We start from the raw sequence: 12,915 nt of genomic DNA, 5'->3' as shown, positions 1-12,915 counted from the left end.
CTGTTTTTCTGAAAATAATTATTGGAAATATAGACATGAGGTAAGTTTTAGAAATTAAAATATTATTAGTGTAAAATATATATGATTTATATGGTAAAACGTTTGTCATTGTTGTACTTCATTCTGCCAAGTATTTGCTTGCTTGGCTCCATGAAACAATAGTATCATATACCTTGGACTTTATTTTTAGTTTTTAATTTTTTCATATACCTGGGACTTTTAAAGGAGAGTAATAGGTCTTTAGTCTTTCAATTTACATGCCTGTTTCCCAATGAGATAGAATTACTCAGAGGAAGAATTCTATTTGGCTCCCACTTTTAAGTAATTATTAGACAAAATGTCTTACTCGTTTTTGAATCTTCATAGTATAGTAGTGGCCAGGGTAAAGGCATTAATGTATGTGAATAAGTAGACTCATAAATCAAACCCTAGAATTATAGAAGACAAAAATATGCATACAAACCAGAAGGGCCATAGTAAAACAAAGGTCAGATCATTTGAAAGACTTCAAATAGTAATACACAAAAAATGTTACAAAGGAATCCTACTGAAACTTAGATTTATTAAGACTTATGTTTCACTCTCTACATAGATATTTACAATTCTGTCTCCAACAATCACAAAGTGATCTAGTACTTTATGGATATTTATGGATTATGATCTCAAAATATGTTTCAAATAAAACTGATTATAATGACTGATGTCACAAATAGATCTATTTACTTCTTAATTTAGCAACATACACTGTGTGTAGGTCACAAAACTGACCTTATGAAAAATTAATTTTTTTAAATATTTATTTTGAGAGAGAGGAGAGAGGAGAGAGGAGAGAGGAGAGAGAGAGAGAGAGAGAGAGAGAGAGAGAGAGAGAGAGACTGACTGCACAGGGAAGGGCAGAGACAGAGAATCCCAAGCAAGCTCCTATAATGTCAGCACAGAGCCCCATGCTAGGCTCTGTCTCGTTAACTGTGACATCATGACCTAAGCTGAGATCCATAGTCTGACACTTAGGGCTGCCTGGGTGGCTCAGCTGGTTAAGTGTCAGACTCTGGATTTCGGCTCAGGTCATGATCTTGCCACACGTCTGTCCAGCTCCATGCTGAGCCATGGAACCTGCTTGGGATTCTGTCTTTCTCCCTCTCTCTACGCCTCCCCTCTTGCTTGCTCTCAAAATAAATAAGTAAACATTAAAAAAAAAAACTTTATTAAAAAAAAAGGTTTGACACTTAACCAACTGGAACACTCCGCTACCCCTTAATGCTTATTATGGAATATTAAGGAAAAGAGCAATGTAAAAGTTGTTTATGCTAGTGTTTCTCAACCCTTTGTTATTAGCATCCCCCAAAGAGTTTTCTTAGAAATTTTTTTCATAAGTAGGGGCGCCTGGGTGGCTCAGTCGGTTAAGTATCTGACTTCGGCTCAGGTCAAGATCTCATGGTCTGCGAGTTCGAGCCCCATGTTGGGCTCTGTGCTGTCAGTTCAGAGCCTAGAGCCTGCATCAGATTCTGTGTCTCCCTCTCTCTCTGCCCCTCCCCCCTCTTTGTCCCTCCCCTACTCACGCTATGTCTGTCTCTCAAAAAATGAATAAATGTTAAAAAAAATTTTTTTAAGAAATTTTTTTCATAAGTGCCTCCCATGAAATTTTAATGCCACAGATATATTGCATATCTGTGTACGTGCTGTACTTTATATAATCAAAGGGAGTTAAGCTTTATGCTTAAAAAGAGCTTAACTCTTTATCTAAGGTTATGAATGACTAAATATAAATGTTTATAATTTTATAATTTAACAAATTTAAAATTAAAAGCTATTAATATGTAACTTAACTGTGTAACTACAATTGCTGAGTAATCTTAATTTATATAAATTAGGTCAAAATAATCCAATTAAAAAATGGGCAGAGGACCTGATTAGACATTTTTCCGAAGAAGACTTAACAGATGACCAACAGATTCATGAAAGATTCTCAACATCACTGATCATTAGAGAAATGCAAATCAAAATCACAATGAGATACCACCTTATACCTGTCAGAATGGTTGAAATCAAAAAGACAAGTGTTGACAATAAGGAGAAAATTGAACCCTAGTGTGCTGTTGGTATGAATGTAAATTGGTATAGTCACTGTGGAAAACAGTTTGGAAGTTCCTCAAAAAACTAAAACCAGAATTTTTAAATTTACCCAAAGAAAATAAAAACACTAATAAACTATGTTTACTGCAGCATTATTTACAATAGCCAAGATATGGAAGCAACTTAGGTGTCCATCCACAGATGAATGGATATGGAAGATGTGATATGCACACATACCCAAAATGGAATTTTACTAGCAATAAAAGAGGAGGAGATCTTGCCATTTGCAACAACAGGGATAGAGCAGAGAGTACAATGCTAAGTGAAATAAGTCAGACCTAGAAAGACAAATACCATATAATTTCACTCATGTGGAATCTAAAAAACACAAATGAATAAACAAGAAGCAGAACCAGACCTATAAATACTGAAAAAAACTGATGGTTGCCAGAGGGGAGGGGAATTGGGGGATGAGCAAAATGGGCAAAAGGGAGTGAGAGATACAGGCTTCCTCTGTAACGTATAAATTACAGGAATAAAAAGCACAGCATAAGGAATACTGTCAATGATACTGTTATAGAATTGTGTGGTGCCAGAGGCAGCTACACCTGTGGTGAGCAAAATGTAAACTATACTGTTGTCCAATCATGATGTACACCTGAAACTAATGTACCACTGTGTGTCTACTATACTTAAATCATAAAATAACATTACAAAACTTAAAAATTACAATGTCAAGTTACATGTAACATAAACATGTAAGAATAACAGGGCAAAACTTAAATCATTCAAACTATTACATTTCTAGTAAAAGTAACTGAAAAATTAAGTAAGTCTTAAAATTTTAGTGAACTTTACGTTTTGCTTGATAAGAGAAAATAGCTGCTAAATAATCATTCATATATTGTCAGTATTTTCTAATTTCAGGAACTGAAATAATTAATGATGGATTAAATAATGTTTATAATAGTAAATAACAAATCTTTTTATTCTTAAAGCCTAAGTTATAAACAGCATCCACAAGATGGCCAATAACAGCCAGCAGGCAAATGTGAAATAACTTCAAGATAAAGCAATTGATGAAATGTCATATGATCACAACCATTTATTTGTCACTGTTTTATAGCACTGATAATTATACATTTTTGTGTATTCTTCGTGATCTCAATGATAGTATTTCTTGTGCGATACCCAAGAAAACCTGAGACAAATTAAATACTAAAAATAAGATTTTATCAAAAAAGGTTCAGCGATAGAGGTCACAAACCCTCTTTGGTTTTTACTCCTGTGAGAACCAATTTTTGTCCCCTTGGAGCAACTCTGCCCTCAGAATGCATGGCATATGTTACGTTATGTTAAGATCTTTAAAAATGCACATAGAAAAAAATAACAATGCTAGCAATGGCTATTCCCTAACTGGTTTTTATTTTCATATTTATATATTATTCCGTAATAAGCATGTACCTCTTTGTAATTTTCAAAAGAATAATTAAATAATTATGGCCATGTTTACTATGGGCATAATTAGATTAACCACAATCTTTTTTGTCTTAATACCTCACAAAATAGCTAGACAAGTTGCACTGGAGAAATTACAGGGGCGCCTGAGTAGCTTAGTTAGTTGAGCTTACAACGTCAGCTAACGTCCTGATCTCATGGTTCCGTGGGATCCAGCCCTGTGCTGGACTCTGTGCTGTTAGCACAGAAACTGCTTGGGATTTTCTGTCTGCCTCTCTCTGCCCATTCCCTGTGTGCTGCTACTCACAATCTCTTTCTCTCAAAATAAACAAACATTAAAAAAAAAGAAATTACAGAATATGAGAATACGGTCTCATATATGTAAATTATGTTTATATATGTTTATTGATATTTTCAGCTGAGATATCCAAAACATTTGCAATGGACTAAGTTGATACACAGGGTTAAGAATGGCAAATGCCCCTCTCAGTTTCAACATTTTCTAGGATTCTATAATAATAGCGTATGGCCAAAATATGCCCATCCTCCACTGTCCTTTTTTTTTTTTTTTAAAGACAAGAAAGCTGTAACTGATGTGGGGAACAAAGGCAGAGAAATGTAGATAAAGTTAAATTTTGATATAACGTGCAGCCCACTGACAAATACTTGAGGCTGGCAGAGTGTAACACTCCTCCAGGAACTTGCAACTGTCTTAATGTTAATGCTTTACTAGAGGCAAAAACAACTTTAGCGTGACAGTAGCTGGGCCTCCAAGGTTCTGTGAGTCTTCTTTAGCGTATGAAAGTCCTTTCGGAAATGTCCATTACCTTCACCTCCCCCAACACCCAAGTATGTAATCAGTCACTCCTCACAATCCCAGGGCAGCTCTTTCTGCCCACTGGTCCTGTCCTGGTGCTTTAATAAAACCGCCTTTTCACACGGAAGACATCTCAATTCTTTCTTGGCTGTGGGCTCTGAACCTCAACACTTCAAACCACATCAATAACTATGTAAAGGATTTAAATATAAAAAAGGAAAATGTAATCCATTTTTTATTCATGAATGCTGACTTGAAATTTCTGAAAATTTGGTTTCATTCAGAGTATAGAATACTTTACTATGGTAGTTATGTTATTTGTGGGTCAAAAAGGATAAATACACTCCAATAGATAAAAACAGCCCACAAAGGCAAAAAGCCTACTGATTTTTTCAGCCCAAATAAAACTGAAGAGTTCTAACTCCTTTCCCCTTGCATCTTGAAAAAGACTGAATTAAATGCTAACAGACACAACTATTCAGCAGCAGCACTGCCAACGTGGCATGATTTGGCAAGGTGGAAGTCAGAGCAGCTGCTAACTGCACCCAGCCTCGCCAACCTTAATACATATGTGATGAAAAATGAAGGACTTTAAAATACAAGAAATGCAAATAGAACTGATTTTACAAAGACAGGACAAGAATTTAGGTCTGAAATGAGATGATGAAAAATTTAAACTGTTGTCAACAATGCTAACCTATGTGAAGCAAAGCTTACCAATTATTTCTGCCATTCCCCTCCCACCTCTGTTTTTTAATTCCAGTTGACTTTAATAAGACAAGTCTGAATGTATCATAAGTTAATTCTTTATCAGTTTTCATATATCATCTTTACCTTGGTCGGCCAGCTAAAAATTATGCAAGCTATAAATTAGCTTTAAACAAGCTCTGAATCAGGTTTGAACTGGTTTTCGAATTAAAGAGCCTTCAGTATATTACAAGGTGCTGTCATTTTATTACCTCAATCAATTCTGTGTGGCCTGAGGTGGAAGGAAATGAATGCTGTCTTCATTTGCAATGGGTTTATCTCTTACAGCAGGCTCTGGAAACACAACCACAGCAATGAATTGAAAGCTAAAGTTACATTTGACATTAGCAATGCAGGAAACTGCTCCTTAACAAAGTTGGAGTTGCAATGGGAAAAAAAAAAGCCATTTCTTTACCATGAAAAATACACAAAAAAATTAACCCTTGCTTAAAATTAAATTTTTAAGGAGTATTTAAAAAATTATAGTTCTATTAAAATAATTTTAGATGACCCTCAAATGAAAAAAGTGAAAACAATGGACATGTTCTCAGTGTGTTGTAAGTAATAGACATAAAATATATATACACTTCATCTTTTTTTTTTTTTAGGCAGGGAGAGTGGTAGGAGAGGCAGAGAGAATCCCAAGCAGAATCCACGCTCAACACAAAGCTGGAAAGGGGGCCTGATCCCATGATCATGAGATCATGACCCCAGCCGAAGTCAAGAGTCAATGCTCAACCAACTGACCCACCCAGGCGCCCTTTCATCTTTATCTTATTAAAACCATTTCATTTCTTTTTCTTGTGAACATTCAACTGAATGGAAAAGTGAATTAGATACTGGTCAGGCTCATCGACACTATAACCAAACTCTAAAACACAGATAAAATAGCCCCACACCAAAGCTCCAATGAGTAAGTATTATTTATTATGGTCTCCATTTTAAAATGAAGAAATGAGGCAGAGATTAAGTCATTCACCGAAGTTTACCCAGTTACCTAGACTGTATGATTTTGAGTGTATTCCTGAAGGAGACTATTTGACTAAGATTATAGGAACCCTGAGAACACTGAAGAGACTACTTTCTCAGGAAATATTGTACCAGAAGAAGTAATGAGGGGCACTGATGACAGAAGGAATAAAACCAAGTTTATAGGCCTTAGGAGGGTATGTCAAGTAAAGAAAGAGGTGGGTTCCAGTGCCTGCAAAGATAAAAGGATATTATGTGTAAGTATGCTTAGAACACACATATATATGCAAGAAGACTTTTATTCTTTTGACAAAGTTTATTTAAAAAAGAAGCTTATAGGGGCGCCTGGGTGGCTCAGTCAGTTAAGCATCTGCCTTTGGCTCAGGGCATGATCTCACAGTTTGTGGGTTCGAGCCCTGCATCAGGCTCTCTGCTGTCAGCACAGAGCTTGCTTTGGATCCTGTCTCCCTCTGTCTCTGCCATATATGTAAGGGTCTATTTCTGGACTGTCGATTGTGTTGTACTGATCTATATGTCTGCTCTTTTGCTAATATTACATTGTCTTTTTTTAAAAAAAATATACCACATTATCTTGATTACTGTTGCTTTAGAATAAGTCTTGAAGTCACAGAGTTTCAGTACTTCAGCTATGCTCTTCTCATATATATGTTGTATGATTCCAACTATATGACATGTGGAACAGGCAAAACTATGGAAACAGGAAAAAGATCTGTGGTTGCCACAGGTTTGAGGGAAGGGATGGAGGGGTAAATAGGAGGAGCACAAGAGATTGTTTTGGACAGTCTATTCTGAATGATCCTGTACAGGTGGATATATGTTATCATAAATTTTTCAAAACCTATGAAATATACAATACAGTGAATCCTAATATAAATTGTGGACTTCAAATAGTGCCTCATTAATTTGTAACAAAATGTACCGCAGTAATGCAAGATATTAATACGAGAACAAGAATGAGGGGCATATGGAAACTCTCTATACTTGCCACTCAGTTCCTGTAAGCTTAAAACTGCCCCCGCTCAAATTTTTATTTAAAAAGTTTTTTTTAAACATTAGTTAACTATTACTACACTTTTCAAACTTTTATGCAGTTACCCCCATAGAAACTATACACACATTTTTTTTCTCCATGGATTCCCCTATGTTGCTTCAAATACCAGAAAGGCCTTTTAAGTATGGTAGCATATAGCAGCATTATACTGATTGGTTTGGTTTTTCTTTTTTCTAAATTTATTTATTTAGAGAGAGAGAGAGAGTGCGAATGGGGGTGGGGAAGAAAGAAAGGAAGAGAGAGAATCCCAAGCAAGCTCCATGCTGCCAGCAAAGGGCCTGTGAACTCATGAAACCACAAGATCATGACCTGAGACAAAACCAAGAGTTGGACACTTTACCAACTGAGCCACCCAGGTGCCATCTTTTTTTTTTAAAGTTTATTTATTTTGAGAGAGGGAGGGAGGGAGGGAGGGAGGGTGAAAGAAAGACAAAGAACAAGTTCGGGGGGGGGGGGCGCAGAGAGAGGGAGAATCCCAACCAGGCTCTGCACTGTCAGCACAGAGTCTGATGCAGGGGGCTTGAACTCATGAACCATGAGATCATGACCTGAGCCAAAATCAAGAGTCAGATGCTTAAACAACTGAGCCACCTAGGAGCCCCCAACTTCCCTGGCATCTTTTTTTTTTTTTTTTACTTTTTTTTTTTTTTTTTACTTTTTTTTTTTTTTCAACGTTTATTTATTTTTGGGACAGAGAGAGACAGAGCATGAACGGGGGACGGGCAGAGAGAGAGGGAGACACAGAATCGGAAACAGGCTCCAGGCCCAGAGCCTGACGCGGGGCTCAAACTCACGGACCGCGAGATCGTGACCTGGCTGAAGTCGGACGCTTAACCGACTGCGCCACCCAGGCGCCCCTTCCCTGGCATCTTAAAGGTAGGTTTTACTATGTAATTTATGAAATGTAAGCTGGAGTGATATGTGTGTAAGTTTCCAAACATAATTTTAAAAAGCCATTCTGCAATTTGCCATATTTCCTGCTACAGTAGCAGGGACTACCTATGTTGAAATAAAACTGCCTTCAGCTTCGGTCCCCAAGTTACTAGGATGTGCAGCATCACTCTGCCAATCTGTATTGATATGTTACTTTGCATGAGAATTCAACTTGTGTTAATCCAGTAAAATTTTGAGATTTTGGGGTTTGTGTTGCATAACTTAGCCTATCCTCACTTACATTCCTATCAAATGCTACCTAGTTTTCATAATTACATTCAAATGATGCATTATCTACCCAAAGGGCCAGATTCATGCCTTATTATCTTAGTATATGTCAAGTACCTAGTGCAGTATGTGGTATACCTTTGAATACAATACAGATTTCATTCAATAACATAAGGTTACTCTTGCAGACATATTGGTAGGGCTATGATGAGAAAGAAAATACCTTTATAAATAAGACTGTTTCTTCTCAATTTATGTACAAAAAAATATGAAATATAGCTATTTTTTAAGATTAATTTTACCCTCTTAGACAATGCCAGTGTTCTTCGTTCTGGAGAAAACAATTTCTTTTTAATTTAAAACTGTATCTCTACTTCAAAGAAATTTACTATAATCAACAGGTACTTGTAGATATTAGCAGAAATGCTGAGTGAACTAGACAGGGATAGAAACTATTCTGAGAAAAGATATTATCTTAAAGTTGCTGAACAGATATTTTCTTATGTCTTTTACTCTTGGTCTTTTATACATATTTGGGTCATGGCTGGCAGAAATTTACATTTTCAGACAGTGTGTGTTGTTTCAACAAATAGCCTTGAGCATGTAAGGCAAACAAATAGAATCTGAACTATTTCCATTGTCATTCAACAAAATAAAAGTTTAGAAAGTAATTTTAGTAACAACTAATAGGAAATAAGCTAGCAGTGAAGGACCACTAGAAACAATTTTAAATCTATCTTAGAAAAAATTATGTGTAACATTGAAACTCCCAGTCTTCAAGAAAGTATGAAAGAAATATTCTGTTCCATTCGTATTTGTAATCTAGCTCGTAAAAAGAACCTCCACATAAAAAGATGAATAAGAATGCAAAGAAACCTCTACTGAATGCCAAATGAATAGTCTAGCAAAGAAATGAAAAAGAAATCAGTCTGGTCCTAAAGACTGTAGGGAAACTAGGACTTAAGCTGAAAGAGAGCTATCTGTAGTATTAGTGTGGAGGCAGATTACAGATAGCCTTGGAAGTCACGGTTAAACCCTGATGTCTGCCCTACAGTATGGACAATGGAGAACTCCTTCCTTGAGTTTTTTTATCCTGGAAGGGCAAGTGAAAAATAATCTTTCAAAAAGACTGATTTGGAAAAAGTGTGTATAATGGCTTACTGAGAATAGAAAACCAGCTTTTGAAGGGAAGGATGATTTTTGGAAGAACAAAAACAAACATTTTTTTTTTCTCCTGAGACAGGAAATAAGAGACTGAGGTAGAGAGTAATGAAAATTGAATTAGGAAAAGTATGAAAGACTATTTCTCAAGTTGAGAGGGGGGAAGATGTGGATACAGGCCCTTTTCCTCAGTGAAGTTAAGAGATAGAGTCCTCTTGAAAAAATGAGGATGCTGGGAATGAAACAGACTTGAGATATGTGGCAAAGATTTGAAATAGCTGCCACAAGAAATCTGATAAGGAGCTCACAAAAGACAGCAATGAGATGTGGTTTAATGTAGGAGGCATAAATTTGTAGTGAATCTAGATTCCCAAGTTCTTCCAGTTATTTCTGGCCAGAACAAAAAGACAGTTAAGATGAAACAATACAATGGATCCAGAGGGGCTCCTGGGTGCCTCAGTCAAATATCTTACTTCGGCTCAGGTCATGATCTCACATTTCAGGGGTTTGAGCTCTGTACTGGGCTCTGCACTGACACTGCGGATCCTGCTAAGCATTTTCTCTCCCTCTCTCTCTGTCCCTCTCCCGGCTCACTCACTCTCTCTCTCTTTCAAAATAAATAAACTTAAAACCAAAACAAAACAGAACAATGGATTCAGAGAGAGCTGGGGAATTATAAGAGAGGGCTCTAATGTTTTTTCTAAAGTATACATTAAATGCCAAAAAACAGGTTTCATTTTTTTTAATATATATATATTTTTATTTTTGAGAGAGTGCAAGCTGGGGAGGAACAGAGAGGAGGGACAGAGGATCTGAAGCGGGCTCTGCACTGACAGCAGCGAGCCCGATGTGGGGCTTTAACTCATAAACCGTGAGATCATGACCTGAGCTGAAGTCAGATGCTCAACCAACTGAACCACCCACGTGCCCCCCAAAAATTGTTTTAAAAAGAGAGGGATAAAATCAAAAGGAAGAGGAGGGCCTAGGGACCTTGAAGAGCTGAGGAACTGGTAGAGAGTATGTGAAGAAGTGACAAAAACTAAAAAAACAAAAACAAAAACAAAAAAAAAACAACCTTGATTTGAGTCATGGTGACAGGGTATTTGACATACTTACATTAAAGGATTCATGGCTTGGGTGAAATCTGCTCTCTCTGTATATCATAAATGGTCTGAAATTTCATTTTTTAAAGACATGCACTGATAAAATACTTCAGAAAATATTTACTTCAAAGCCTCACACACAAAAAAAATGGTCTGACAATTCATTAGAGAAGCCTGAAGACAGTAAAGGTGAGATAAGAAAGAAAGGATTTCTTTAGAAGAGATGTTTTAAAGGGAGTCCCTCTATGAGACGAATTTTCTGAAGAATATTCTGAGTGTTTCCCCCTACAAGTCTGAGGGTCACAGAGACTGAGTGGTGATCCGTGTCTGTCTAGCTGTAGTGGCAGAGCAGCACAGAAAAAAAAATCAGGGCCACAGATGGAATGACTGTCTTTCTGAGCTTACAGAGCAAGAATGTGTATGTGCTTATCTTAAGAATAATGATGAGATGTGAAAGAGAGAAGACTCTGGTTATCTAGAAAGGGATCTAGCTAGAGAGGACAGCCTATTGGGAATGAGGTGAAACCAAGCAAAGAAGAGACAAAAGGAACTTCAGTTCTGAAAATGAGTTGTAAGAAACACACAGGAGAAGGCATCCATCTCTTACTCACATCTAAGGAACTGCAGGTAGGCAAGTCCTAACAATGAGAAATCACCAAAACCTAGAAAAGAAAGCAGCAAAGAGTCGAAGTTCAGAATGGCCCCCATCAAACTCTAGATTTTCCAGGTTGAAGCAGGCCTGAGCTGGTGAGAGGAGAAGTTTTAACTGGTTGAGAGAATGAAGCCTTGACATTAAACTAGACTAGATTTATACACACACACACACACATACACACACACACACACACACACACACACACACACACAAATAATCCCTTAAGGAGACTGGAAACACCATGAGATATGCCCTGGAGTCACTGGAGAAAAGATTCAGCGGAGCTTGTTTAAAGGCACTAGGAAGAAAGAATTAAGTTGCTTTCTGTTTGTATCTGGTGTTAAATTCAAGAACAAAATCTATTTATATCTGAATAAAAATGAAAGACTACTATTTTAAAAATAGGAATCTGAATAGTCCTTTAACATGGAAAACATATAAGATCACTTCTATTGTCTTTTACACTCTTCATTTAAAATTAATTTGAATACTGGTATCAATTTCAGACTGCAGGATTTTTTTTTCTCAAATTGCTATGGTGAGTAAAAACTACTAATATTAATTTAAAAAGCAACTAACCATATTTGACCCTATAAGATTACTATCCTAGAGAAGGTTTTTTTGTTTGTTTGTTTGTTTTACTGATAAAGGACCACGAACACTTAGAGTATTGATTACACCTCAGGGAAAAATGAGGAGGGGAGAAAGAGTAGGAAAAAAAGAAAAAAATTGGGGGATTTTGGAACAGCTAAATCATAAAATTTATTTCACTGCAAAAATTAGATTCTTGAGTAGTAGACTTGGGAGCACTCAAAAAGAAATGGAGAATAAAATGGTACTTAATGTAGTCATGCTGCAAACAGGTTAAAACTGCTACACTGTCACTAGTCAGAGAGAAAAGGTAGACAAGTGTCTAAATCATAGGGCACTTCGCCTTCTTGTAAAAGAGCAGAATGTTTTCTGAAAATATCTATTTCATTCACAATCCTAAAATGACTTCCAGTGGGGGCAAATTAATAACTGATAACTAAATTTAATGAGTAGATACTAGAATAAATTTTAAATTGAGTTATTAAGTAATGATTTTGTTGTTGTTGTTGAAACTGCCGCATTAACATAAGGAAATAATGCTGAAATACCTTATATTCATGAATTGCTTTAAGTTACCTATCTGTGCTTTGGAAACTGATTCACAGGTATCTGGTCGTCTAAATCTAGAAATCTGATTCTAGAAATAGAATTCACACAATACTATAATGCATAGTCTTTGAAAGTTGAGAAAATAGTCTAGTCCCTCAGGAACACAAAAGTGAACTAATAAAAATGAACTGATGCAGCCTGAACTTTTCAAAGTGATTCTTAAAAATTGTAACCTCTATATGCATACTTTAAAGAGTTTTCAAGCCAGTGAACCAGATAATCATTTGTAGCCATTATTGAAGGTACATTTAACAAAAAACCATCTTAACTTCAATGAAGATATAACACTACAACATAAACCTTTAAGAAACCTTCAGAGAAAACATTAAAATAGATTGCATCTTAGGTGACCAGAGTTTAAATTTAGCATATGAATATAGTTCAGAGGAAAAAAAGAGAACAATATATTAAAGCTAAAAAACTTGTAGAACTGAAACCACTTCAGAACCAAGAGGGCTATGGGAGGTCACAGGTAGAAAATGGTAGAACAACATAGTTA

At 36.3% G+C, this 12,915-nt stretch overlaps 1 protein-coding gene across 6 annotated transcripts in view; it reads right to left on the bottom strand.

Annotated features, from left to right (window-relative positions):
- The window catches only part of PHF14 (PHD finger protein 14), a 217,823-nt gene that overhangs the window by 30,368 nt on the left and 174,540 nt on the right, over positions 1-12,915 (bottom strand). The window contains exon 18 of one of the 6 annotated variants that reach the window (XM_011280405.4): positions 5,311-5,389. The exons of 3 other annotated variants lie outside the window; for them this stretch is intronic. In XM_011280405.4, the coding sequence (XP_011278707.1) occupies positions 5,378-5,389 (12 nt within the window). In that variant the 3' untranslated portion in view covers positions 5,311-5,377. Of the gene's footprint in view, positions 1-5,310; positions 5,390-6,000; positions 6,297-11,184; positions 11,224-12,915 lie in introns of those variants that run through there. 2 more of the 6 variants (XM_019825523.3, XM_045052421.1) reach the window with 2 other exon arrangements.

The sequence above is a fragment of the Felis catus genome, chromosome A2 (genome assembly GCF_018350175.1).
Source record: "Felis catus isolate Fca126 chromosome A2, F.catus_Fca126_mat1.0, whole genome shotgun sequence".
Classification (NCBI taxonomy): Eukaryota; Metazoa; Chordata; class Mammalia; order Carnivora; family Felidae; genus Felis; species Felis catus.
Note: the sequence above shows the minus strand (reverse complement) of the source record. Positions and strands in the feature narration are given on the sequence as shown.